The sequence below is a fragment of the Saccopteryx bilineata genome, chromosome 2 (assembly GCF_036850765.1).
Source record: "Saccopteryx bilineata isolate mSacBil1 chromosome 2, mSacBil1_pri_phased_curated, whole genome shotgun sequence".
NCBI lineage: Eukaryota > Metazoa > Chordata > Mammalia > Chiroptera > Emballonuridae > Saccopteryx > Saccopteryx bilineata.
Window position 1 is genome coordinate 347,912,117 of NC_089491.1, and position 20,705 is coordinate 347,932,821.

General features: G+C 45.0%; 1 protein-coding gene and 1 non-coding gene across 5 annotated transcripts in view; one reads left to right on the plus strand and one right to left on the minus strand.

The window, feature by feature from the left end:
* MAP3K3 (mitogen-activated protein kinase kinase kinase 3) overlaps nucleotides 1-20,634 on the minus strand; it is an 84,981-nt gene extending 64,347 nt beyond the window's left edge. For 2 of the 4 annotated variants that reach the window (XM_066262647.1, XM_066262643.1), the window contains exons 1-2: nucleotides 20,273-20,633; nucleotides 2,203-2,324 (exon numbers count right to left, since the gene is read on the minus strand). In XM_066262647.1, the coding sequence (XP_066118744.1) occupies nucleotides 2,203-2,324; nucleotides 20,273-20,276 (126 nt within the window). In that variant the 5' untranslated portion in view covers nucleotides 20,277-20,633. Of the gene's footprint in view, nucleotides 1-2,202; nucleotides 2,325-20,272 lie in introns of all 4 variants that reach the window. The other 2 variants (XM_066262644.1, XM_066262646.1) reach the window with 2 other exon arrangements.
* Nucleotides 445-520, plus strand: TRNAS-GCU (transfer RNA serine (anticodon GCU)). Its single transcript has one exon. It is a non-coding gene; the product is annotated as a tRNA-Ser (tRNA).
* Nucleotides 20,635-20,705: the final 71 nt, after the last annotated feature.

Sequence of the window (20,705 nt, forward strand, 5' to 3'; positions counted from 1 at the left end):
GGCCATTTATCCACCCCCACCACACTTCCGGAAAGGGCACCTCTTTCATTGGTGGTCAGTGAGAGGAGCATAGTTCCCATTGAAATACTGGTCAGTTTGTTGATTTAAATTTACTTGTTCTTTATTTTAAATATTGTATTCGTTCCCATTTTGTTTTTTTACTTTAAAATAAGATATGTGCAGTGTGCACAGTGATTTGTTCATAGTTGTTTTTTTTTAGTCCGGCCCTCCAATGGTCTGAGGGACAGTGAACTGGCCCCCTGTGTAAAAAGTTTGGGGACCCCTGCTCTAAGCAGAAGGATTACTAAAAGTTAATCCCTCAAAGATCACTCAGGGACTCTCTACCTTTCTTCCTCCCAACCTGATCCTTTTGGGTCTTCCAATGCAAGAAAGTTTCTCCTTTTCACCTACAAAGTGATATGCAGGTTAAGAATCCCATTTGGGGCCCTGGCCGGTTGGCTCAGTGGTAGAGTGTCAGCCTGCTGTGCAGAAGTCCCAGGTTCAATTCCCGGCCAGGGCACACAGGAGAAGCGCCCATCTGCTTCTCCACCTCTCCCCCTCTCCTTCCTCTCTGTCTCTCTCTTCCCCTCCACAGCGAGGCTTCACTGGAGCAAAGATGGCCCGGGCACTGGGAATGGCTCCCTTGGCCTCTGCCCCGGGCGCTAGAGTGGCTCTGGTCGCAACAGAGCGAGGCCCCAGAGGGGCAGAGCATCGTCCCCTGGTGGGCGTGCCGGGTGGATCCCGATCGGGCGCATGAGGGAGTCTGTCTGACTGTCTCTCCCCGTTTCCAGCTTCAGAAAAATACAAAAAAAAAAAAAAAAAAGAATCCCATTTGGAGAAAGATCAGCTGACTCGAGCAGAGTTAACATGCACACTCCAGAGAGGAAGACAGGAAGGAAAGTGAGGTCATTAGGCTCAAGCTTGGGGGAGGGGACTCACTTCTGGTAAAATGCTCCTTCCAAAAGCAGCTTTGAATAGAAATGAATTACAGCAAGGGGGAACCCATACAATTAGACAAAATAATATATAAAAACAGTACAAGAATGGGCCCTACTCTGTTGTTCCCCCTAGTTCTGTGAGATAACCACAAAAATAAAAGCTTTCTAAACTAATCCTTCTGTTAACATGAAACAAAAGGACTCAAGATCCCTAGTTTTACTAAAGGCAAGAAATACTCTAGGAGGCTATATCTAGCAGAACTCAGACAGAAAAAATTCTACGCCCTTATACTTTCTCTAGGAGCCAATGGTACTTCTGAAGAATTGGTATAAAAGGTGTAATTGAGGAGAGAGGTTAGCTGATAACAAAGAGAACCACAAGGGGAGATGTTTTGGACAAGTTTTCATCATACAAACTAATCACCACCATCTGATACAGCTACTACATTGAACAGCACAAGTCTAGAACACTTCTATCTATCATTAATTTTACAGGACAGCACTATCATCTTTTATAAATAATATTGTGAGAAATGGTAACTAGAAGTACAGAACATAGGTAACGAATGAGTAACCAATGCTTCCTACAAATCCACTAACATGATTTGTCTGGGAAATGAACTCTGCACTCTTACAGCACCCAGTAGGGAGAGAAAACCCCCATCATTCATTCCTTTCTGCAGGCCAAGGTATCCAAGAAACAGGGTACTTCTCACTTGCAGGTGAGAAGGTTCTCAGTATGTTAACAAATATAAAAACTGTTTTCCTAAAGAACCATATAACTCAGGCATTCTCAACTATCTGAGTTAATAAACAGAAACAACAGTAAACAACAATAATAAAATCACTCATTATTACCATTAGAATATATGACATTTTATTAAATAAATTTCCCTTCCTACTTATATTCTACATAAGCTAATACTAAAATTAATTAAAATTTTCTGAGTGTATAATGTAAGGTAGCTAAATATCTTCTGAGTTAGGGATCATAAATGTGTAGAAGATTGGCTAAATAATCAGTAAAAGAAAAGCTAATGATACTTTCCCCAAAATAAACCAGGAAATTATTCTTATTCTTTACAGATGAAACACTATATACAGGTTAAACGCATAAGGCTTTGGGACCCCAGGTTATGCTTCTTTTCACAATTCTTTAAGGGGTAAGTGATAAACCATTTAAAAGTATGTATTCTTGGCTTCTCAAATATTTCCTACTTGAAAACTCCTCCCCCCAAAATTTCATTAAATTTGCCACACACACCTGCCTATTTGGGTGACCCGTATCTTTGCTCTTCATGGTCTCATATCCAGGTACCCGAGGACGTCGGCTCATCTGGAGGGCCACCAGATCCTTCATGATTGAGTTCAATGCCTCCTGTTCGTCTGCAATGAAAGAACACGTGAGTTAATAAGATACTTTAGTACAGACCAGCCAAGCACTTGCACAAAAGATATGATTAATACTCAGGGAGTTCTGCCCAGATAAAATAACAGGCCCTATAACTGTAACTATATATATCAATAGTATATATCTGACGTCTCTAAAACGTAGAAAACTGAGGTTAATGGATTTTGTGTGTGTGTGTGTGAGAGAGAGAGAGAGAGAGAAACAGAGACAGGGACAGATAGAAACAGACAGGAAGGGAGAGAGATGAGAAGCATCAACTCTTTGTTGCGGCACCTTAGTTGTTCACTGATTGCTTTCTCATATGTGCCTTGACCAGGGGGCTACAGCTGACTGAGTGACCCCTTGCTCAAGCCAGAGACCTTGGGCTCAAGCTGGCGACCTTAAGGTTTCGAACCTAGGTCATCCGCGTCTCAGTCCGACGTTCTACGCAATGCGCCACCACCTGGTCAGGCTTTAATGGATTCTTTTTTTTTTTTTTTTTTCCTTTGAAGCTGGAAACCAGGAGAGACAGTCAGACAGACTCCCGCATGCGCCCGACCAGGATCCACCCTGCACGCCCACCAGGGGCGATGCTCTGCCCACTAGGGGGCGTCGCTCTGCCGCGACCAGAGCCACTCTAGCGCCCGGGGCAGAGGCCAAGGAGCCATCCCCAGCGCCCGGGCCATCTTTGCTCCAATGGAGCCTCGGCTGCGGAAGGGGAAGAGAGAGACAGAGAGGAAGGAGGGGGCGGGGTGAAGAAGCAAATGGGCGCTTCCCCTATGTGCTCTGGCCGGAATCGAACCCGAGTCCCCTGCACGCCAGGCCGACGCTCTACCGCTAAGCCAACCGGCCAGGGCCTTTAATGGATTCTTAACAGTTCTCTGATCAGACCTCTTGCAGCAATATTTACCAATTACCTATGGGCAAGAGAGGTGCACAAACAGAGCAATTTTTTCAGCACTAGAGAAACTCAACCAGGGAACACAGATAAAAAGATGGAGCAAACAGAAGAATAACATGGCACAGTATATTAGGGTATTAAGTGAAAAGATGAATTCATGGAAAGCTTATTATAGACCTCATAAATATCGTATGTAGGAGAGCATTTTTAAAGGTACCAAACAAGGACCCCAGGTAGCTGCTTTGAACAGAAATTCTTTTATAAGCCTAGCCTGTGAATGCCCTCCTCCCAACTCTTTAAAAGTTTATAGGCCTTCTGCTTCCCATGGGGAAGTCAAAAGGCAGATCTATTGTTTTTCTTCCCTAACTGACCAAGCAATGGATTGTCTTTGTTTTACTGGCATTACTTTTAATCTTTTTTTTCTGAAATAGCATAAAGTACTAAATTCTCATGCATTGAAGACAAATGGACAAAACCCAGAACCCAAACCAGCCCAATTCCATGTTTTGCAAAATTATCCAAGGCCCTTCAAGAAATCCTTGTCCACTCAAAAAACATTTGAGAGTTGAAAATAAGTAAATATGCTGATCTGGAAAGGAACATGAGGGATGAGTTGTTACACTTGCTTTGGTGACAAGTGAGTCACTTGGAGACTTGGGGCACATCTTAAAAGAATCAAGAACAAAAGACTCCACCCAAAGAGAGTGCCTATCTTCTGATTTTATCATTGTCCCTCAGAAATATTCTAATAGCTTGTAGAAAGGAAAGAAAAGCACAGAGTATAGAAAGTAAAATTGCTCTACACTTCCCCCCTCTTCCTAGACCAAATTTGCTCAGGAGTCCTACAAGTCCTCTGAGGCAGTGGCCCCCAACCCCCGGGCTGCACACTGGTACCGGTCCGTGGGCCACTTGGTACCGGTCCGCAGAGAAAGAATAAATAACTTACATTATTTCCGTTTTGTTTATATTTAAATCTGAACGATGTTTTATTTTTTAAAAATGGCCTGACCAGGCGGTGGCGCAATGGATAGGGCATCGGATTGGAATGCAGAGGACCCAGGTTCAGGACTGGTACCGGTCCGTGGGCCACTTGGTACCGGTCCTCAGAAAAAGAATAAATAACTTACATTATTTCCGTTTTATTTATATTTAAGTCTGAATGATGTTTTATTTTTAAAAAATGGCCTGACCGGGCGGTGGCGCAATGGATAGGGCATTGGACTGGGATGCAGAAGACCCAGGTTTGAGACCCTGAGGTCACCAGCTTGAGCATGGACTCATCTGGTTTGAGCAAAAGCATACCAGCTTGGACCCAAGGTTGCTGGCTCAAGCAAGGGGTTACTCGGTCTGCTGAAGGCCCACAGTCAAGGCACATATGAGAAAGCAATCAATGAAGAATTAAGGTGTTGCAATGCACAACAAAAAACTAATGATTGATGCTTCTCATCTATCTGTCCCTGTCTATCTCTCTAACTCTCTCTCTGTTGCTGTAAAAAAAATAAAATAAAATAAAACTTATAAAAAACCCCCAAAAACCAAAAACCAGCCTGACCAGGTGGTGGGGCAGTGGATAGAGCGTCAGACTGGAATGCGGAAGACCCAGGTTCGAGACCCCGAGGTCGCCAGCTTGAGCGTGGGCTTATCTGGTTTGAGCAAAAATTTACCAGCTTGGACCCAGGGTCGCTGGCTTAAGCAGGGGGTTACTCGGTCTGCTGAAGGCCCACAGTCAAGGCACGTATGAGAGGGCAATCAATAAACAACTAAGGTGTCGCAATGCGCAACGAAAAACTAATGATTGATGCTTCTCATCTCTCCGTTCCTGTCTGTCTGTCCCTGTCTATCCCTCACTCTGACTCTCTGTCTCTGTAAAAAAAAACCCAAAAACCAAAAACCGATTCCCTCTGTTACATCCGTCTAAGACTCACTCTTGACCAGGGGTCCTCAAACATTTTACACAGGGGGCCAGTTCACTGTCCCTCAGACCGTTGGAGGGCCAGACTATAAAAAAAACTATGAACAAATCCCTATGCACACTGCACATATCTTATTTTAAAGTAAAAAAACAAAATGGGAACAAATACAATATTTAAAATAAAGGACAAGTAAATTTAAATCAACCAACTGACCAGTATTTCAATGGGAACTATGGCCTGCTTTTGGCTAATGAGATGGTCAATATCCGGTTTCATATTTGTCACTGCAAGCCGTAACAAGTGATATGACACGCTTCTGGAGCTGTGACGTGTGCATCCCATGTCACCGGAAGTAGTACTGTACGTGAGCGATGCCGCGCTTTGCATCCGCATCCTGTGCTCCTCTCACTGACCACCAATGAAAGAGGTGCCCCTTCTGGAAGTGCGGTCGGGGCCAGATAAATGGCCTCAGGGGGCCGTAGTTTGGGGACCCCTGCTCTTGATGCTTGTCTCAGTCACGTGATACATTTATCCGTCCCACCTTAAAGGCCTGTCCGTGAAAATATTTTCTGACATTAAACCGGTCTGTGGCCCAAAAAAGGTTGGGGACCACTGCTCTGAGGAGATGCAGGAAAAGTAGAGGAGGGGTGACCATGAAGAGGTTTTTGCCTGCTTAGAAAAGTAAAATTAGATTTAAAACTTGCAGGAGCCTGACCAGGCAGTGATGCAGTGCATAGAGCATTGGACTGGTTCAAAACCCTGAGGTCGCCAGCTTGAGCATGGGCTCACCAGCTTGAGCATGGGGTTGCTGGCTTGAGCAAGGGGTCATTTGGTCTGCTGTAGCCCCTGGTCAAGGCACATATGAGAAAGCAATGAACAACTAATGTGCCGTAACGAAGAATTAATTGATGCTTCTTATCTCTCTCCCTTCCTTTTAGTCTGTCCCAATCTGTCCCTCTCTCTGACTCTGTCTCAGTAAAAAAAAAACAAACCCACAAAAACCTTACACAAAAATACCAGTAGGGCAGCTTCTGATTTAATTCCATTTCAAAATATACTGTTATACAAAAGTATGCTTTAGAGCAGTAGTAGTCAACCTGGTCCCTACCACCCACTAGTGGGCGTTCCAGCTTTCATGGTGGGTGGTAGCAGATCAACCAAAGTATAAATAAAAAGATAGATTTAACTATAATAAGTTGTTTTATAAAGATTTATTCTGCCAAATTTAGTGAAAATCTGACATAAAGTACTTGGTAAGTAATTATTATTATATGCTTTAACTTGCTGTAACTCTGCTTTATAAATTTTATAAAGTTACTTCCTTACTTTTATAAATCACCATTATTGTGGAACCGGTGGGCGGTTAGAAAATTTTACTACTAACAGAGATACAAAAGTGGGCAGTAGGTATAAAAAGGTTGACTATCCTGCTATAGAGTGACACAATTATAACAAGAGAATGAAATAAATGGGATAACAAATGAGAAGGGAGTTGTATTTACAGAAAGACATTTGTCAAAATTAAAATACACATATCTCATCAGTTATTTCATATTTTATAACAATTTTCTATAGGCTCCTTAAAGAAAGGGACCTGCTAGGCCCATGATGTGTGAACCTTTTTATAAAAACTGCCCACTTTTGCAGTACTGGTCAATCTGGTCCCTCCTGTCCATTAGTGGGCGTTCCAGCTTTCATGGTGGCCTATCGCTGCGCCGTTTGGTTGCTCCGCTACTGCCCATCATGAAAGCTGGAAGCCCACTAGTGGGCTGGAGGGACCAGGTTGACCAGTACTGCAAAAGTAGGCGGTTTTTATAAGAAGGTTCACCATCACGGTGCTAGGGTGTTCATTTGTTTTGTATTTTAACCTCCCAATCAAGGTTTAAAAACTAAAGAATAACATCTAAGCTAAGAAGTTTAGCATATATATAATAATATATATAGGCTTATACTAAATATGCGTGTTTAAAATTACTGGGCCAAATGTAACAGTAAATTGTGATCTTTATAAGCAGGATTATGATTAGGCAGGTGTTTCTGTAGGGGCATCCAGCAATATTCCTAACAATGCATGGAGTTTTCCATGGCAAGGTAACCACCTTTGGAATTGAGAATTTCCATTATCTCAATTCAGATATTGAACCAAGATGGACGTAAATACACATACACAGACACACACATGCTTTCTAAGTAAAGTCTATGACAAGTAGACTTCAGAAGCCATTTCTAATTCTGCATAACATGATGCTATAAGAAGAGCTGGTTTATCAGGTTGACAAATTCTGTTTCCAGGAAGCTGACCAATTCCTGGCATTACTTAATGGATAAACTTATTGGGTAGTTACAGTGTTGAGAATACAGAAGAATGGTTTTGCACTATCTCTTGAAATCCAGGACTACGGACACAAGTGAAATAAAATGATAGAAACTGACCTTGTGTCAATGTCGAATACATTGCTAGAGGCAGACAGTTTTGTTTGTTTTTTCTTTTTTGTATTTTTCTGAAGTGAGAAGCTGGGAGGCAGAGACAGACTCCCAAATGCGCCAGACCGGGATCCACCCGGCATGCCCAACAGGGGCGATGCTCTGCCCATCTGGGCCGTTGCTCCGTTTCCACCAGAGCCATTCTAGCACCTGAGGTGGAGGTCATGGAGACATCCTCAGGACCCGAGCTAACTTTGCTCCAATGGAGCCTTGGCTGCGGGAGGGGAAGAGAAAGACAGAGAGAAAGGAGAGGAGGAAGCATGGAGAAGCAGATGGGCGCTTCTCCTGTGTGCCCTAACCGGGAATTGAACCCAGGACTTCCACACACCGGGCTGACGCTCTACTGCTGAGCCAACCAGCCAGGGCTGAAGCAGACAGTTTTTAAACTGATATTTCAAATTAAAGGCATGGATAAAGACAGGAAATAAATCAAGTGGCTCTTTTAGGCATTTCTTCCTTGATCAAGAGTTTAACTAAATTATCAGCACTCCAGTAAGGGATTCCTTAAAAAATAAAAACAAACAAAACTTTTGAAAACAAATAGTAGCTTTCTTAGAGTACAGCAGTCAGTTAATGAGCTCTGGAGTCAGAAAGACCTGGGTTTAAGGCCCTGGCTAGGATGCTCAGTGGATAAAGCATCAACCCAGCACACCAATATAATGGGTTCAATCCCCAGTTAGGGCACATAGGAGAAGCAATCAATGAGTGCACAACTAAATGGAATAACTAAGTGCAACAGCTTCTGTTGACACTTCTCTCTATCCCTTTCCTCTCTCTCGCACTCAACAAATCAATGGAAAATTTTTAAAATTAAGAAACACCTTGCCTGACCAGGCGGTGGCACAGAGGATAGAGCGTTGGACTGGGATGCAGAGGACCCAGGTTCAAGACCCCGAGGTCGCCAGCTTGAGCACGGGCTCATCTGGTTTGAACAAAGCTTACCAGCTTGAGCTCAAGGTCGCTGGGTGGAGCAAGGTGTCACTCGGTCTGCTGTAGCTTCCCCCCTCAAGGCACATATGAAAAAGCAATCAATGAACAACTAAAGTGCCACAACGAAAAACTGATGATTGATGCTTCTCATCTCTCTCCATTCCTGTCTGTCTGTCCCTGTCTGTCCCTCTCTCTGACTCTGTAAAAAAGAAAGAAAGAAAACACTCGGTCTGACCAGGTGGAGGCACAGTGAATAGAACATCAGACTGGGACCCAGAGGACCCAGGTTCAAAACCTCGAGGTTGCCGGCTCAAACGTAGATTCTTCCGGCTTGAGGGCAGGTTCACCCTCTGGCTTGAGCGCAGGGTCGCTGGCTTGAGCAAGGGGTCACTGGCTCTGATGTAACCCCCTATCCCCGTCAAGGCACATATGAGAAAACAATCAATGAACAACTAAGGTGCCACAACAAAGAACTGATGCTTCTCATCTCTCTCCCTTCCTGTCTGTCTGCTCCTATCTGTCCCTCTCTCTGTTTCTGTCACACACATACACACAAACAAAACTCCACCTGGCCTGATCTGTGGTGGCATGGTGGATAAGCTGTCAACTTGGAATGCTGAGGTCACTAGTTCAAAACCCAGGGCTTGCCCAGTCAAAGCACATACAAGAAGCAACTACTACTATAAGTTGATGCTTCTTGCTCCTGCCTCCCCTTTCTCTCTTAAAAAAAAAAAAAAAATCAATAAATAAAATCTTTTTCAAAAATAAACACCTGGGTTTAAGGCAGCTTTGAACAAATCAATTATTCCTAACCTTCAATTTCTTCATCGTAAAACAGAGAAAATAAAGTATCATTTTAGAGTTGCTGTGAGAGTTAAAAAAAACTTACAAATGATTCCTCATATTACCTAACACTTAATGCTAAAAATTGCTGGCTGTCATTATCATCAATGGGAAAAAACTGAAGGCCACTTTACCCTAATATATATTTTTATTCCTGAATTTTTATTAATCCCTAACAATAAGCACTTACTGAGTACCAATCATGTATTATACATCACATTTGAAAAATACTTCAAGGTATTCAAACTCTAGGGGTAAAAGAATAAACAACACAAATACAAGGTTATACAAAGAGACTGAATTAGACGTATACAAACCAGAGTACATAAACACACGTGTAAAAAAATTATTTTACAGTGTGAATAGCAAAAGGCTGTACAGATTTTACATAATTATTAACAGAATAAAAATTCCTTCAGAAAAGCAAGCTGTTCCAGCTATGCAGGAGAATTTCTAAAAATGGAACTGAGAAAGAGAAAGAACATGAAAGCAAATGAGGTAGAGGGGAAGAAAAGAGACTGATCCTCAGTAAGTTGTAATCCTTTCAGAGTAGGGTAGGAAGAAGGTATGCTAGCAAAGAACCATTTAAGATTGGAGAAAAACAAAACTGTGACACCACAGAAGTCAAAAGCAAAGAAGGGCAACGGCAGGCACAGGCCAGGCAGGTCCAATAGAGTTGTAAAGGCAGAAACAAAATTTTAAAGGGACTCAAGAAGCTGGAGAGTAAAAGAACACTGGAAATAGTGGAAGTCAACAATTAATTCTTTTGTGGACTTTACATGTATACAAGCTGAGGCAGGGGTAATAGTGTGCAATAACCTTGAAAAGATTTCCTGAGGATGGGGGTAGTCTGACATACTTCAAAGCTATCAGGAAGAAGCAGAGGGGAAGAAATTAATTCTAGAGATTAAGAGGTTAAGAATCTAGAGGATCTCTATCTTTCTCCTCTCTCTCTTTCTCTCTAATTAAAAAAAAACCAAATTAATAAAATAAAAAAGAAATTAAGAAATGCCTGACCTGTGGTGGCGCAGTGGATAAAGTGTTGATCTGGATGCTAGGGTCCCTGGTTCAAAGCCTCAGGTTTACCTGGTCAAGGCACATATGGGAGTTGATGCTTCCTGCCCCTCTCCCTGTTCTATCTTTCTCCTCTCTCTCTTTCTCTCTAATTAAAAAACCCCACAAAAACCCGAATAAATAAAAAAGGAATCTAGAGGAGAAGAGTAGTCACAGAAAATAGAAAAGAAGAGATCTATGAAACAAGAATTAGAGTACAGGTTTTAAAAGTGGAAGTTCTCTCTGACCAGGTGGTGGCGCAGTGGATAGGACAACGAACTGGGATGCGAAGGACCCAGGTTCGAAACCCCGAGGTCACCAGCTTGAGCATGGGGTTGCTGGCTTGAAGCCCAAGGTTTCTGGTTTGAGCAAGGGGTCACTAGCTCTGCTGTAGCCCTGCCCCCCTACTTGCTGTCAAGGCACATATGAGAAAGCAATCAATGAACAACTAACTAAGGTGCCGCAACTAAGAATTGATGCTTCTCATCTCCCTTCCTGTCTCTCCTTATCTGTCCCTCTCTCTTTGTTTAAAAAAAAAAAAAAAAAGGGCAGAAGCTCTCAAGCAGACAGCTATCCATAATTATCCAGTGGCATGTCCTTCTCCAGACCTATGGTATGGGGGCTGCCAGGCAACATAATCCTCTTTAGCGCTATCAGAAAGTCACTCTACCAGATCCAACTACTATTACTTCTCTACCTAAAAGCAGGGTCTTAAGGCACACTTGCATTTATGAATTCCTTTGGCTAAAAACCCAGAAGAATTTTCAGAAGTACCATGTCCTTCAATAAACATTGTTATCCTTTACGATGTCTGTTTACTATGTCTGACATTCTCCTCTCTTTTCCATATATACAAATCTCCAAAGTAATATTTAAGTCTGTTTTTACTTAATTAATGGTGTTTTTTCTTCATTTTGCCAATGCTCTACCTTACTGAGCCAGACTATCTGATCACAATGCTCATTCCAGAGATCCTGTGCTTCAGCCTCTCCCTGAGTCAGACTTTACTATCTTACTCCACATATTTCACACATTCTCACTGTACCCACCCTGTCCATACCTGGGCAAACGTCATTTTATAGTAAGTATAAGCAAAAAGGTCCAATCTTCAATTCACAAGAAACTTTTTTCCTTCAAGGACATGGTTGAACTTTTGCTAGATCCCAAAGTCAAATTCTAATGTTTCTTTTTCTGTTTCTGGGGTGTAAGAACCCTTCAATATTAGTTGATGGTTTAAAATTTAAAAATACATTATTAAAAAGTAAGCCACGGTCCTGGCCGGTTGGCTCAGTGGTAGAGCGTCGGCCTGGCGTGCAGAAGTCCCGGGTTCGATTCCCGGCCAGGGCACACAGGAGAGGCGCCCATCTGCTTCTCCACCCCTCCCCCTCCCCTTCCTCTCTGTCTCTCTCTTCCCCTCCCGCAGCCAAGGCTCCATTGGAGCAAAGATGGCCCGGGCGCTGGGGATGGCTCCTTGGCCTCTGCCCCAGGCGCTAGAGTGGCTCTGGTCACGGCAGAGCACGCCCCGGAGGGGCAGAGCATCGTCCCCTGGTGGGCGTGCCAGGTGGATCCTGTCGGGCGCAAGTGGGAGTCTGTCTGACTGTCTCTCCCCGTTTCTAGCTTCGGAGAAATACAAAAAAAAAAAAAAAAAAGGAAGTCACTGGCTCTGCCTGGTTGGCTCAGTGGTAGAGCATTGGCCCAGCGTGTGGATAGCCCCAGTTTGATTCCTGGTCAGGGCACACAGGAGAAGTGCCCATTTGCTTCTCCAACCCTCCACCTATCGCCCCTCCCCCTCTTCCCTCCTGCAGCCATGGCTTTGACTGGAGCAAGTTTGCCCCTGTGGTGCTGAGGATGGCTCCATGGCCTCAGCCTCAGGCCTAAAAAGAGATTGGTTGCTGAGCAATGGAGCAACAGCCTAGATGGGCAGAGCATTGCCCCCTGCTCAGCCTGCAATGTGGATCCCAGCCAGGGTGCATATGGGAGTTTGTCTCTGCCTCCCTTCCTTTCACTGAATAAAAACAAACAAACAAAACAAAAAAGTAAGCCATTGTTTCCTCATAAGAATCAATATATCATCACTACATTTTATTTTAATGTTTAATGAAATTAACCTAAAGGTCTGACTATAGGATTATGTATGTCAATCCCAAAACTACAGAGTTGATCTCTCCCTCTTGTATACTTTTATGTCGTTTTGAGAAAGTACAGCCTATAACACCTCATTGCACTTATTTGTTTACATGTTTCCGGCTCAGTTTACCTAACTGTAACTTCTTAAGGACAGGATAAACTAAGGTACAGGGCCTAACACTTCATCTGACATATAAATGACATTCTATAAATGAACTAAGAATAAATGGATAGCTTACATTGAACCAAGAAAACTGCTTGTGTATTCCCCTAATATTCAGTTAGACGGATATTTACATTTTACAAATGCCTAAAATTCAGTTTTAAAATCTAGCTGTCGTTTTTTTAAAAATGTTTATTGATTGCAGAGAGAGGAGGGGAGAAAAAAGAAGAGAGACAGGAACATCTGTTTCTGTATGCGCCCTGACCAGGGATCGAACTGGCAACCTTTGTGCTTGAGGACGATGCTCTAACCAATTGAGCTATCTGGCCAGGGCTCAAGCTACCATTTTTTAACATATCAGAAATCTAGTTGTGACATTGTCATATTTATTATGTTGTGATCCCAGTTTCAATGAAGACAGTTGCTAATTATTCAGTCTACACTGATTCTAGCCAAACTAAATTGAAATTGGTCTAACTGGGAGCTTTCAATAGCCTGGGAACCCTAGAGACACCAAGTATTTAATAAGTCACATTGATTCTGACTTCAAACCAAACCAGAACCACACCATTCTTAATCCAAGACTCAGTACATTTCCAAGTTGTTATCTATTTTTCAGTAATAATTCCCAGTTTCATATTGCATTTATAAAAAATCCAAATAAACACTAGTGAATTAATCTCAGGTGTTATTAACAGCATTTGCCATTATAATAAAACTAGGAGAGAGTTCTAGCTTGACCAAGAAAAATTACCAGTCAATCTCAATTTTTAAAAATGACCACGCAGACCTGACCAGGCAGTGGCACAGTGGATAGAGCAAAGGACCCAGGTTTGAAACCCCAAGTTCGCTGGCTTGAGCACGGGCTCATATGGTTTGAGTACAGCTCACCAGCTTGAGCCCAAGATCGCTGGCTTGAGCAAGGGGTCACTCGATCAGTTGTAGCCCCTGGTCAAGGCACATATGAGAAAGCAATCAATGAACAACTAATGCGCCACAACGAAGAGCTGATGCTTCTCATCTCTCTTCCTTTCTGTCTGTCCCTTCTCTCTGTCTCTGTCTGTCACACACACACACAAAATAAATAAATAAAAAATAACCACAGCCTGACCTGGTGGTGGTGCAGTAAATAGAGTGTCGGACTGGGACGCTGGAGGACCCAGGTTCCAGACTCCGAGGTCGCCTGAGTGCAGGATCATCTGGTTTGAGCAAAGCTCACCAGCTTAAGCCCAAGGTCGCTGGGTCAAGCAAGGCATCACTCAGTCTGCTGTAACTCCCCCCCCCCCCAATCAAGGCACATATGAAAAAGCAATCAATGAGAAACTAAGGAGCCGCAAGGAAGAATTGATGCTTCTCATCTCTCTCCCTTCCTGTCTGTCTGTCCCTATCTGTTCTTCTCTCTGACTCTGTCTCTGTCACAAAAACAAAAAAACCCAAAAAAAACCCCACACAGTATTAAAGCCAAAAACATTTTTTTTCCTTTTATTTACAGGGATAAGTGTAGTTTCCATTAGACATTTACTGGGGCTAACAGCCAATATAAAAAACTGACATGTTTTTATTAGTAACCCAAGTTGTCAAACAGGCTTGAGTCTGAGGCTTAGAACAGCTCAGGAAAATATGACTGTTAGCCAAAGAACCAGCAGGGACTCAAATTAGCTTTAGACCTTTCCTTACTGAGCTTGAGTTTAATAAGTGTAATGAAAATATTAATAAGTCTATGTTTCTCTTATCAGCCCTTGAGTTTATTAAGAACTATAGCAACTAAAGCAAACTAACAAGTCTAGGAATTTCAATTTTCATAATTATATCACCAAAATGGAAACTAGTATTTAACCCTTTGAGTAGTACGAATGTTCATGTAACGTCCTCATGCCTCCTGACCATCCAGAGTACGACCATATGTGTGTAAGGCAACATTAAAAAAAGGCAAATGAGCCTTGGCTGGTTGGCTCAGTGGTAGAGCGTCGGCCTGGCGTGCATAAGTCCGGGGTTCGATTCCCGGCCAGGGCACACAGGAGAGGCGCCCATCTGCTTCTCCACCCCTCCCCCTCTCCTTCCTCTCTGTCTCTCTCTTCCCCTCCCGCAGCCAAGGCTCCATTGGAGCAAAGATGGCCCGGGCGCTGGGGATGGCTCCTTGGCCTCTGCCCCAGGTGCTAGACTGGCTCTGGTTGCAACAGAACGACGCCCCGGAGGGGCAGAGCATCGCCCCCTGGTGGGCGTGTCGGGTGGAGCCCGGTCGGGCGCATGCGGGAGTCTGACTGTCTCTCCCCGTTTCCAACTTCAGAAAAAATACAAAAAAAAAAAAAAAAAAAAAAAAGGCAAATGTATGTTCTTGTTTCCATAAATTGATTATCAAACAAACATGATTTTTTTTTTTTTTTTTTTACATAGAGAGAGAGAGTCAGAGACACACAGGAACAGAGAGATGAGAAGCATCAATCATTAGTTTTTCATTGCACGTTGCAACACCTTAGTTGTTCATTGATTGCTTTCTCATATGTGCCTTGACTGCGGGCCTTCAGCAGACCGAGTGATCCCTTGCTTGAGCCAGCGACCTTGGGTCCAAGCTGGTGAGCTTTGCTTAAACCTGCGCTCAAGCTGGTGACCTCGGGGTCTCGAACCTGGGTCCTCCGCATCCCAGTCTGACGCTCTATCCAAACAAACATGATTTTAAGTTAATAAAACTGGAACTAATTTCATCTTTTGAAGAAAAAAAAAATCACCTCACTCCAAAGGGTCAGCGAGCATGAAAAAAACTACTCAAAAGGTTAAGAGAGAGCCTGTACAGTGCGTATCTGCTGAGCTCTATACAAAACAAATTAAAGAGGTTCTGGGAGAATGGCACGAGGGGAAAATGCTGAAGAAAGTCAGGCAGTGATTCTTTTTTTTTTTTTTTTTTTTTTTTTCATTTTTCTGAAGCTGGAAACAGGGAGAGACAGACAGACTCCCGCATGCGCCCGACCGGGATCCACCCGGCACGCCCACCAGGGGCGAAGCTCTGCCCACCAGGGGGCGATGCTCTGCCCATCCTGGGCGTCGCCATGTGGCTAGAGTGGCTAGAGCCACTCTAGCACCTGAGGCAGAGGCCACAGAGCCATCCCCAGCGCCCGGGCCATTTTTGCTCCAATGGAGCCTTGGCTGCGGGAGGGGAAGAGAGAGACAGAGAGGAAAGCGCAGCGGAGGGGTGGAGAAGCAAATGGGCGCTTCTCCTGTGTGCCCTGGCCGGGAATCGAACCCAGGTCCTCCGCACACTAGGCCGACGCTCTACCGCTGAGCCAACCGGCCAGGGCCAGGCAGTGATTCTTAAACCACCTTGCCTAATATGCTGTAGCTACTAGGCAAATTAATTCCCTCCTCAATGTCTGTTTCTTCATGTAAAACTGACACTGGGACAAAAGAGAAGACACTGGGATCCTGGTCCTCCTTTTCTCCTTTTCATTGATTTTATTGGGGTGACACTAGTTAACAAAATTATACAGGTTTCAGGTGCACAATTCCACAATACAGCATTTGATTGTGTGTTCATCACCCTAAGTCTCCGTTCATCCCCATTTACCTCCTCATGCTCTCCTCCATCTCCACCTACCTACCCTCCCCTGGCAATCACCACAATGTTGTCCTTGTCCATGAGTTTTTTCCTTTCTCTTTTTTGTTTTACTCAATCCCTCTCATACAGTCCCCCAACTCCCACTTTCAGCCTGCTCTCTATGATGTTTTTATTTTGCTTATTAGTTCATTTTGTCCATTAGATTCCACATATCAGTGAAGTCATATGGTATTTGTTTAACTGGCTTATTTCACTTAGCATAATGTTCTCTAGGTCTACCCATAATGTTGCAAAGTTTAAGATTTCCTTCTTTTTTACTGCTGAGTAGTATTCCCCTGTGTAAATGTATCACAGCATTTTATCCACTCATCTACTGATTGACACTTGGGCTGCTCCCAAATCTTGGCTACTGCAAATACTGCTGCAATGAACATAGGGGTGTATATATTCTTTCAACTTAGTGTTTTGGGTTTCTTTGGATAAATTCCCAGAAGTGGAATCACTGGGTCATAAGGCAGTTCCATCTCTAACTTCCTGAAATAACTCCATGCCTGACCAGGTAGTGGCACAGTGCATAGAGCACTGGCCTGGGACACTGAGGTCCCAGCTTTGAAACCTCGAGGTCACTGGCTTGAGTGTGGGGTCACCAGCTTGAGTGTAGGATCATAAACATGACCCCATGGTCGCTGGCTTGAGCAAGGGGTCACTGGCTGGGCTGGAGCCCCCCAGTCAAGGCACATATGAGAAGCAATCAATGAACAACTAAGGTGCTGCAACTACGAATCAATGCTTCTCATCTCTCTCCCTTTCTGTCTCTCTCTCGCTAAAAAAAAAAAAAAAGAGAGCCCTGGCCGGTTGGCTCAGCGGTAGAGCGTCGGCCTAGCGTGTGGAGGACCCGGGTTCGATTCCCGGCCAGGGCACATAGGAGAAGCGCCCATTTGCTTCTCCACCCCTCCGCCGCGCTTTCCTCTCTGTCTCTCTCTTCCCCTCCTGCAGCCAAGGCTCCATTGGAGCAAAGATGGCCCGGGCGCTGGGCATGGCTCTGTGGCCTCTGCCTCAGGCGCTAGAGTGGCTCTGGTCGCAACATGGCGACGCCCAGGATGGGCAGAGCATCGCCCCCTGGGGGGCAGAGCACCGCCCCTGGTGGGCGTGCCGGGTGGATCCCGGTCGGGCATGCGGGAGTCTGTCTGACTGTCTCTCCCTGTTTCCAGCTTCAGAAAAATGAAGAAAAAAAAAAAAAAAGAGAAAAAAAAGAAATAACTCCATACTGCTTTCCACAGTGGTAGCAGCAAGCCATATTCCCTTTTTGCCAACACTTGTTGTTTGTTGATTTATTGATGACAGCCATTCTGACAGGTGTGAGGTGATATTCCACCTGGCTTTAATCTGCATTTCTCTGATGATTAGTGATACTGAGCATCCTCTCACATATCTACAGGTCATCTGTATGTCATACCTGGAGAAGTGGAGACTCAAGTCCTCTGCCCAATTTTTAATTGGACTGCCTGTTTTTTGGTATTGAGTACATTAAAAACTTTTTCAATTATAGTTTACATTAAGTATTATTTTATATCAGTTTCAGGTGTACAGCATAGTGGTTAGACAATCATAAGTGCTATATAGTATTTTTCCCGATATCTCCAGTGCCCACCTGGCACCTTAGTTATTACAATATTATTGACTATTATTGGCTATTTATTGACTATTATTACTGTTGTTATGTTGTACTTTACATCCTCATGACTATTTTGTAACTACCATTCTATACTTCTCAATCCCTGCACCTTTCTCCTTTTTTCTTTAGACTCTAGACTCCACCTGTATAGTTCCTTTCCTACTCATCACTGCTCCTCCATAGACTCACACACTTAAACTTTTGAAAAATGGTTTGAAGTGTGAAAACAAGCTGGCACCTATTTTCATGTTGGACAGTGAAAAGTAGCCAACATATTTGGGCACTCTAACAGGTTTAGCAGTCAAGAAAAGTGGGGAGTGGGAGGTCTTGCACACCCTCAAGTATTTCACACTCCCCTTTGGGACTTAAGACTGCCCCCACAGGACAAAGAGGAAAGACTTATTAGGAAGAATATCGCAAATATAGATTCACAAATCAATTAAAAAATTTAGTTCAATCATCAAATTCCAGAACACAAGATAAAAGTCTGAAGTCTAAAGAGGACAAAAAGAGCCTGACCAGGCGGTGGCGCAGTGGATGGAGCGTCGGACTGGGATGCGGAAGGACCCAGGTTCGAGACCCCGAGGTCGCCAGCTTGAGCGCGGGCTCATCTGGCTTGAGCAAAGAGCTCACCAGCTTGGACCCAAGGTCGCTGGCTCCAGCAGGGGGTTACTCGGTCTGCTGAAGGCCCGCGGTCAAGGCACATGTGAGAACGCAATCAATGAACAACTAAGAAGTCGCAACGCGCAATGAGAAACTGATGATTGATGCTTCTCATCTCTCTCCGTTCCTGTCTGTCTGTCCCTGTCTATCTCTGCCTCTGTAAAAAAAAAAAAAAATAACTAAAGAGGACAAAAAGAATTATGTGCCCCATTTACAGTAAATGTTCAGTAAGTATTTGAATTACATATTGATATGTCAGACCTTACTGGATTCCTTTTCTGCTTATTGTCAAAGGAGACTTTCCCAAGAACAAGCACTTCTGAAGTAAAGCATGGGAAGGTAACAGAAAGCCCAGCAAGTGAACAAACCCATCCCTTACTGTATGAGGGGCAGCTTGGGATAAAACAAGGCAATTCATTCAAGGTCAGAGTGTAAAGATAGGTGGCAAAAAGATATTTGCCTAATGTGACACAGCATACACTTAACCACCTACAAAAATTACTTGATCTTGCTATAGGGCAAAGCAAACATTACCTTTCCCTTTTCACATGGGACATTTCACAGATACAATGAATGGCTTTGTAAAGGATTCTTTCACTGAAGTTTACCCCTTGATTATTTAGGGCAATACCAAAACTTGTGATTGCACACAACAGTATTACAATAATTGATCCAACAAGACGAAGTACATCTAAAATGTTATTTACTTCGTAATCTAGTCCAAGTCATTTACTAAGTTACCAAAGAGGACATAAAATATAATTCGGTTCAAATGCTGCTGCGAAAGACTTTAAACACTTTTGTTTAATTACATCTTCACAACAGAATTTGCAAATACTGATAAAAAAGGAAATTATTTTATAGAGATACTTTGGTGTAGCGAATGTGTCTCTCAAAAGTTATATAATTCCATGGTAATCGCAAGATAAAAATAATACAAAACACCGCGACAGGATTTTTCAAAAAGTAGAACGTGATTTTTAACTGGCAATCTCCGACTAATTCCCAACCCCCAGCAATCTGCGTGCAGCTCGCATTTCTGAACCGCGCTGCTGATAACAGTGATTGCTGTTTTAATCACCTCCCAGCCTATCTCCCTGCACGCCCTCCCCCCTGAGCTGGGCGCGCACAGGGCTCGAGAGCAAGCCCCGGGAACTCTCACAGGCCGGCCTGTGTGAGCAAAGGGAAGGAAATGACACAGGCAGGAAAAAAAAGCAAATCAAGGAAAAGACACAACAGCAGCTGGGCCTGCACAAGTCTCCCGCCGGGGCCCCACACTGCTCTCTCGCTCCCCCACCCTCGGGCTCGGGGTCCGGCTCGCTCGGGCCGTAGCGGGCTGCCCCTCCAAGCCCGGGCCCCCGATCCCACCGCCGCTTCCTCGAGATGCGCCCACCCCGCGGCCCGGAAGGAGGCTGCCGTGTAGGTTCCGCCAGCCCGAGCCGCCCCGGAGGGCCGGGGGAGCTAAAACCTCCGCTCGGGCCATAGAGCCGCGAGCCCGCCGGGCGGGTTCCGGCGGTTCGCAACCCCGGTCCGGCAGGCTGTCCATGCCTGTCAGGCGGCGGCCCAAGGTCCTCCTCCCCTCAACCCGGGGCGGGGCGACGCGAGTAGCGCGGGTACAGGCCGGGGCGGTGGCGACACTCACCCATGGTGCGATGGCGGCGGCGGCGGCGGCTGCTCGGGCCCGAGTGTCACCTCCGCAGCCGGGGCTGCATGCCGGGGGCCCGGGCGGCGGGGACGGCAGCGGGCCTGGCTCCGCGCGGTGGGCGCGGGCTGCGCTCGGGGCCCCCGCCGCCTCCCCAGGCTCCGGCTCCGGCTCCGCCCGCAGCCGGGCGCTGTGGCATGGGCAGGGTGGCCCGCTACATCCCCAGCGCTCCTCGGCTCGGCCCGGCCCGGCCTCGGCTGCGCCGCTCGGCCCGCCCGCCTGCCAGTCCCTCAGTCCCGCAGTCGCTGCGTCCGGCCACCGTTCTCCACCTCAGGAACGTTCCGAAAAACAAACCGCTGGTCTCAGCTCGTCCCCTTGCCTGTCACTCACCCCAGTGCTCACCAATCCCAGGCAGTCGCGGGACCTTCATACC